At 48.6% G+C, this 8,132-nt stretch overlaps 1 protein-coding gene across 3 annotated transcripts in view; it reads left to right on the top strand.

Annotated features, from left to right (window-relative positions):
- The first annotated feature begins 1,715 nt into the window (after nt 1-1,715).
- Nucleotides 1,716-8,132, top strand: part of COQ7 (coenzyme Q7, hydroxylase) — a 243,798-nt gene continuing 237,381 nt past the window's right edge. For 2 of the 3 annotated variants that reach the window (XM_069647138.1, XM_069647137.1), the window contains exon 1: nt 1,742-1,892. In XM_069647138.1, the coding sequence (XP_069503239.1) occupies nt 1,832-1,892 (61 nt within the window). In that variant the 5' untranslated portion in view covers nt 1,742-1,831. Of the gene's footprint in view, nt 1,893-8,132 lie in introns of all 3 variants that reach the window. The other variant, XM_069647136.1, reaches the window with a different exon arrangement.

Below are 8,132 nucleotides of genomic sequence, written 5' to 3'. Positions count from 1 at the left end.
ACTAGCGGGAACACGTGGTGTCCGTGTCTATATTGTAACACACTGTGTCCATGTGTGCACGCCGTGCCCTCTTTGTCGGCTTTGTATGCCCCTCGTGGCGTTGAGCAGTAACTGTTCTGGGGCCTCCCAGCCCTTGTGGCGTTGTCGGAAGAGGCCACGTGGTGCTGCCACTATGCAACCTTCTGTTCCTACTCCTTCCTCCGCCTGGCGGTTCTTCTTACTGGTGCAGTGGGTGAAGGTGCCGACCCCTCCCCTTCCCTTTCATTCCTCCCCTGGCTCTCCCTTTCCTGTCCCAGCCTCTTTCCGTTAAAGGGACCTCGACCTTTCCCTCGTAACATTATCCCCAACAAGAAAGGACCCAAACAAGTTCCTCTGGCATTATACACTGAATGTGGACAGTAATGTGTTGAGTTTGTTTGGTACAAGCGTTCTGCGCTCAGGCACATAATAAGAATACGAGAATAAATGGTGATGGGGAGTAGCAGCAGTGAACGTGTTCTTTGTGGTTTCTATCATAGGCCCCTTCCATTTGCTAAGCACTAGCATACCTCATAGGTAAGTACTAGCATACATACCAACCCCCCCTTATTTAGGCGGCAGGATTCTGATTTTTCAATAGACAATATTGCTACTTTTTATTTTCTCTCTCCTAAAATAATAGTAACTGCAAAACAATCCAATGGGAGAATTCCATTCTCCCGTTTTCTGTGAGACAATCTCCATCCAAAGGGAGGCCGAATGTTGGCATGCATGTACTAGGGAACGAGGAAGGTGGGACATGAAGGTGATGATTGATTACCCACTGGTAATCTGTATTACTCTTACTCCTATTCTTCCTCGTCAAAGTTCTGACCGCCTGCTTCACCCCACCCAACCTTCATAAAGAAGGGTCCATGATCCTACTGGGACAAGTAAGAGATTGTGAGATACTAGTGATAGTATACCTTCAAGGGCAGGGTATAAGGGGCATGACTTATTTAGGCAGGAACAAGGTCCTGCCATGGAGACTGGAGCTGTATAGGCAAGTACTGTGGCCAGGCATAGTAGCACTAGGAGTAATGAAGATTACCAATAAGTAATCCTGTAACCAAGCAGCAGAAAATGTGACACATAAGAGGTGTCAGCTGAATCGATTGCAATGATGATGTAGTTCCAATGTTAAAGCCATCTGCGGCTCATTTCACAATTGACGTCTTTTCTTTGCCCTTATCTGCAACTTAATGTTGTCCCACCGCATTTGTGGTGCTTGCGCTGCCATCTAACCAGTTCGCTGATAACTTGTCTGAAATATTATTTTCTGCATAAGTGGGATTCACCCCATGGTCAAGTGTCACTCGTCTGTCATACAAAAACATGGAATGTCAAGCATAACATTGCAGACATATAAACTTAACACAAACTGAACACTTTCTGCTATGAAAAGAAGTGCCTAGCAAAGAGACACATCATAAAATCATTGGCAGGTGCACTTTGTTTTAAAAAAAAAAAGTAAAACACAATTGACATTGTAAATGTTTATTCAGCAAGAAACACGCGCAGATTAGAAAACATTTGTAATATTCCCAGCCGCCCCCATTCTTTCTGTCTCATTCTGCTACTTCACATCGAGACAACACGTGATAGGAGGACCATTTGTGTCTGTAACCCTTAGCTCCACATTCAAGAGAGGGTTTTTCCAAGGTATTTGACAGGGACGTTATGTTGCATGAAACGTAACGCTTAACTTACGTTATGTGGCGCGTTGCTTGGTCCGTTCCTCTAATCGGAACTACTGCACTGGCTTTCATGTAATAGAGGCCCGGCAAAGTTGTTGAAGAGGTAGCTGCTGTCCATGGAGAGAGTCGCCGCCTGTGCGTGGAGGCTTGGTTGTCAGTCGGGAAGAGCCGCCGGAGGTAATGGGCACAGAGCGGGACATTCTACAATTAATGTCTGTGTTACCACGCGTCACGGGTGACAACAGTGTCAGATCTCGGCTCCAATGTGTGTACGTTTCTAGTATATATGTCTTAAAAAAGAAAATGCACGCAAAAAAACCAAAGTGTTCGCCGGCCAAAGGCAAAATAAAAGGTTCGAATTGGTATGAACATAAAGTGTCGATACGGATGGTGGCATGGGCTGTCTGCCCTGCAAGGTCAAAAACGAGTGCTCAAAGCCAAGGGAAACTTTGGTACGCGTCTATTGAAAGCTCATGGAAATGTCACTGCCACCTTCGGGTAGCGAAGAGAAGATCACACAGTGGTCCCACCCCTCTCCATCTCCAATAACTTTTATATTATTTGTTCCAGGAATTACTGGAACTAAAAAGCAAGGGGTTTTAGCCAGATCCTGTTTACAGGCAGAATCACTTTAAAGCATTTCGTTCAGTGGACCATGCTATTTCATACATGCCAACGTTTGCCGCAGCTGGGAGGGGGTTTTTGTAACGGAACTCGGGAGAATTAAATTTCCCATTGGATTGAATTGGGGTTAGAAATATTTTAGGATGGAGAAGGTAAAACATGATATTCTGTTTACTCGTGTCGGCCTTCTGCCTGCCCTAGAGAGATTCCAAAAGTCAAATGTTTGATTTGCGCAGCCCCTTCCCAACCTCTCTATAAGAGAGTACACTTACCAATTCACTTTCTGAAATACCATGTAGAAAAAGCAGGGCTTTAAGTGGGTCTGGACGGAGTCTCGGCAGTTTCAGAAAAACGACTCAGAGACGGGGCCCTGCCGGGGCTCCCTAAAGCCCCTGGTAGCCCCAGCTGATGATGCCGATGGCTATTTTTTTCTAAAGCCTTAATATCTCGCCTATGCGCAAGAGCTTCAAGCTTTAGAAAACAAGGATTCTACCAGGTGTCCCTTCAACTAAGAGATGTAGCGATCACGATCGCTGCATTTCTTTGTTAAAGGGATGCTTGGTGAGGGTCGGCGCCACCATTAAGTGAAAAAAGGGGTGGTGCTGGCCTCTGCCAGGCATTCCTTTAGCTAAGAGATGCAGGTAGTATCACTCTCGCACCCTGGGTGAGAGAATAATTATCCCTGCAATTGGCTGCTAGGCAGGGGTCGCCTGCCGCCCCCACACTCTTTTAAAGAGCCCCGGCTCGATTTCCCATGCCACTTAAACTTCTGAGACAAAGCTACACTATCCCCAAGGGAGGGAGTGAAGGTGTAAGTACTGGCACACGGAAGAGTAGGACAAGGTTTAATGTAGATTAGTGGTAAATAATCGTAGCATGACCTCCACTTCCCTGTCTCATTCTTACGCATGAAGTATACCCAAGATGAACATTGAATTAACCCAAAATCAAACGGAACATATAATACTGCACACCCAGTGAAACTTAATCAAGAAGTGTGTTCTGTTTAATTGTTGATGTTGAAGAAACCCACAAAACTGCAGAAACAAACCCCCCTTTTCTCTGCCCGGGCACTTTCAGCCGGTACTTGGAGGAGAGGGAGCCAGGGAATCCTGGGGTAGGGCCAAGCCTGGGGGGTCTGGCCTGGCTCTAGGGGCCTTGCACGGTGGTGATGGGGGGTGAGGGTTGATGATGGTGGCACGTGGGGGGCAGCACCAGCACAGGGATTTTTCTCTTTGGGACAAGAGAGGGGGATTGTGGCACTGGAGGAGATGAGGGGGCGTTCGAAAGGGCGAGGGGCTGGGACAGAGGACAAGGGGATGTTGGTGTTTGGGGGCGGCAGGGAAAAGACTAAGGTGGTTCTTGGGGAGGAGCAGGGACAGCGCTGCTGTTTTGGGGATGGCAGGGGGCGGGGACAGGGAAAAGAGGATTGTGGTCCTGGAGGGGGTAGGGTGGGTGCGGGAGAGGCAGGGACAGCGTTGGTATTGTTTGGAAGTTTTGGGAGGAATATGGCGAGGGCAACAAACTCTGTAGAGGGTTGGCTGGCACTTACAATGCTGTAGCGGCTGGTGGCGACTTTGAAGGTAACCAGAAGTGCTCTGGCACAGTAAGTGGCTGGGGCGGGACACAAGTCAGTCAGCCCGGACAGGAAATTGGGTACCTTGGTCCTGTAAGCATGTTTTTTTAAATATCCGTGTTAAGGGGGATCAGATAGGGCTTGTGGTCGGCCTCTGCTTTGGGCGGGCACTGAGCTAGGAAAAGGGTCAGATCAGAGCCCCAGTTTAGGCCCGGGCCGACCCCAGCACCACCGGCTCGTCCAGCTCTACCGGTACAGCTGGACAAGGGTAAGTGTCGCTTGTAGGAGGACCCTTCAAGATTCTCAGTTATAGGTGTGTTATTACTGATAATCTTCTCTTGTTCTGCTCTTCCTCGTCTCACTACTTATGAGGTAATCACCCTCCCTAGCAGAAACCCTTCTTCCTTTTCATGCCCCTCCTCTGTACCTGTGAGTAAAACCACCCCTGCTCCCCAGCATACCTTAGCTTTACTTTAATTTAAAACCAAGATATTGGATCCATACCATGCCAAAATATCAGGGAGAGGTGGGGTGCAAGTACCTAGACATGAAAGAGCAGGACTCGGAGTAATGAAGATTATTGTTAGTAATCAGATCATTACCTCCACTTCCCTTTTCCTTGTCCAGCACTTATTTATGAGGCATACCAAAGCCCCTGAAGATTATTGTTAGTAATCAGATCATTACCTCCACTTCCCTTTTCCTTGTCCAGCACTTATTTATGAGGCATACCAAAGCCCCTAAGGTTGAGCAATCAGACTTTGACCAGGATGCTGTGCGCACTCCCTGCCACTAATTTATTCAAGGGCTTTAGTCAAATCATCTGATTACAAATTGGCTGCACTTAGAGCGCCCGTACCAAATGAGGATGCCCCTTCTGTGTGCAAATTGAATCAATAATGTTTCGTGAAAGTTTTGGGATATGCCCAAGTCGCACCCCTGCAAATGTCCTGCAAATGCTCACCCTGGGCTGGCCGCACCCCTTATACTCTTTTTTAATTTTTTTTTTTTCTACCCGGATTTGCACCCCCAATGGCAATGAGCAGGCTATCCGATCTGCGCGTGGAAGCAGTTTTGTCCAGCTACATAAGAATGGTCCGTCCTGCATCCAGAGTATGTCGCCTCATTTTTTTCTGGTTGTCCTGGAAGAAGTAGGTAACAACAATCTCATGTGCCAACTTCGAGACGACCTTGGGTTAAAAAGCTGGGTCACATCTCAAAACGCATCTGATAGAATCTCCAAGTGGGGTTTGAAGGATGGCACCTTAGCATGCACGTGTCCAATAGACAGAATAAAGTAGGGGATGCTAGGGAATGAGACCAGGAGAGTAATTGCAAGGAAACCAAATTTTATATAAGCAAAATAAATGGAGCAAAGAACTCTGCTGCGCCAGAGCGCTCTGCCAAACATTACATGAACAGTACGTTATAAGCTCGTAAACGTCACTACTGACGTTTACCTATAGGTACATAGTGTTCCATCGGGAATGGAAGAATACATGGAAACATTATACTGGTATAGGGACTGGCCCCACATGATTGGCTGGTAATTTGAAGGTTCGGCAGGCAACACGTGGGTCAGCTGAGCTCATCTGTGCCGGGTGAAGGTCGGGCGATGTTCACAGGGATGATGTAGCATTTGTCTAAGCTAAATAACAAGACTTGGCATGCGCAAAATAATCATGGGCATAAATTGTCACTACAAAGAGGAGTTGTTGGTGTGAAATAGGTACATTCCGACCTATGCTTTTATGGCTACATTGCTTAGGGCTCATTCCTTCAGGTGCCTTATCTGGAGTGGCGATCTGTGGTCTCTAGGGCCTCACGATTTCAAACACAGTAGAGATAGGTGTTGGTGTTACCAGAATATATGACCAATCTAGATTAGTTATATGATGGGTGAATTGGAGGTGATCTGGGGGAAGGGACTAGTGACCACGTGCATTCAAAGGGAGTAGGGGGCATGGGTTCAGTGAACCTAGTCCTGGCAGGGAGGGGGTGGAGAGGGCATGAGTCGGTTCGCAAAGAGGGATGGAGCGCTGGGGCAAGAGTAGGCCTGGGTCTCACGTTCTAGGATGAGCACATTTTGTCAGAGCTCGATACTTCTTAGTTGCAACAATGAATGACCGTGTTTCCGTGAGAACAGGAATTGCGCTGAGCTGACAGAGGGTGGAGGTGGTGGGGGCTGGCTGTGCGCGGCTCTGAGAGGGGGAGAATGGACATTTCAGCAGAGAGGCAGAGGGCCCAGAAAAAGATGGTGTTGGGGAAGACACAAAATGGAGTCCACACTCTACAACTTTGCACTCATTTGCACACTTATAACCGAGGATAGAAGATGCGAATGTGCACATGAGGGGCAGAAATAGCCCCCCCCCCCCCTATCTCACTTAGCATTTACCTGGTGTGGCAGTGGTGCAGGGGGGCGGGATATACCACCTTTCCCCCAACATTCCCCCCTTTCGTTACTTCTAATGTAACAAATACGTTGTCCCGTTCGTTCTACGTTCCTCTGCCACTCTCACTGCCTGTCATGGCCTCTTGCCCAGGATCACAGGAGTGGCACCATCAAGTGGAGGGAGCAGGGAGCATCATGGGTCACACACGTCCCTTTGGGACGTTTAAACATGGGAGGGGGGGGCCAGGCTCATGGAAGAACTTAGACAAGACACTTTCATTATGGGCAGAAGTGCTTAGAATGGAACAGGGACTCTTTTATTATGGGCAAGAACACTCTCATTTGAGTGTAACTAGTCCGGGTGTGGTCTCTATCTGCATCTGCACGTGCAACTTCTAGGAGTCGGAGGGTGTGGCATGCAGAACTGTGCTAGTGGGCGTGGCCTTAGGAGCTCATCTATAAAAGCCAGCCCAACCCAAGGCACACGCTTCGCGCTATTCTGCACCTCCGTGCAGCGTAACGCTCAGTCGCCTGGGACTCAACTTACCCTAAGAGATCCTGCCATCTACATTCATATTCACCATCCGGAGGATCCTGCTCTCACCTGAACGCTTCTTTCTGGCACTGCGGCTCACCTGCAAACATCTCGGAGCGCAGTCATCTTCTTCCTGGCACCGCGGCTCACCTGTAAACATTTCGGAACGCAGACAGCATCATCTGGGCACCACGCGCTTCATCCGAACTCGCAGCACCTGCAAAAGACAAGGTTAGACACATAACAGACATTCGTTAAAGGTGCGCTGCCATTTAACCTTGCGCCTGCCTAAAGCCATCACTCACATGCCGCCGGACATTGTGGTCGCATCCATCTTCCACTCAGATGCGTTCCGCGCCTCCACCGCCGTAGTTAGGCCGCATTTACATCTATTGGGAGAAAACGGAGAGGAACGTTACTCGGGATAACAACAACGCTGACAGCAAAAACATCAAGACATCGAGAGAAAGCAGAAAGAAGGGAAAAGACAAGAGACATTGAGAGAAAGCAGAAAGAAGAGCTTGTCGCAGCTGGACTGGACTAATACTCTGGAATCAGTGAAGGAACTCGATTCCATTAACAGGCGCCCCTGCCAGAAGTAGCAGGACAGAGAGCTCATCATTCACACTTACCAGGTGAGCCTTATGGGCCAGTAGGCACCCTCTGAAATCGCACCTTGGGTCGAAGGGTTGGGGAGATACCACAGTCGCCTATCGGCGCACTCACGTTTCCTCATATCCACGCAGGAGCAGTGCCCCCAAATGTTGCCGCCCACAGCTGATCCGCAGGGGACGAAACCAGAAGAGGATGTTCTAATTCCAGGGAGGGCTGCAACTGTGCCCCAACGCCTCTGCAGAGACCAGGTGAGTCTAACACTGCCTCATCCCACGCTGTAGTACCCTTTATTGGTATCCATGCTCTGCAGACATCTCTTAAACTCTCCCCATGGCGAGCATACTCTTCAGGAGTACAGGACATATAAATACTGTCCCCATCCCCACTTAAGTCCACCCATACCTCCCGGTGATTTTCCAAGTTTTGTGGCTCTTTGGTGGTTGTGTGATACAAGTTGTCAATTATATCCCCCGTGTGGTATACGCCCCCCCCATGCGAAATTTGGGCTAATCACTCTCCCCAGTTTCTACTTGTGCATCTTGCATGACATGAGGACCTTTGTCAGTCTCTTTCTGGTTGCCAATAGTCACCATCATCATTGCACTATTAGGAATCGTTTTTGCACCACAGCGGATCCCTAACTGCCACACACAAAAGATCAGCAAGAAGAAA

The sequence above is a fragment of the Ambystoma mexicanum genome, chromosome 2q (genome assembly GCF_040938575.1).
Source record: "Ambystoma mexicanum isolate Mex_15411 chromosome 2q, UKY_AmexF1_1, whole genome shotgun sequence".
Lineage (NCBI taxonomy): Eukaryota > Metazoa > Chordata > Amphibia > Caudata > Ambystomatidae > Ambystoma > Ambystoma mexicanum.
Note: the sequence above shows the minus strand (reverse complement) of the source record. Positions and strands in the feature narration are given on the sequence as shown.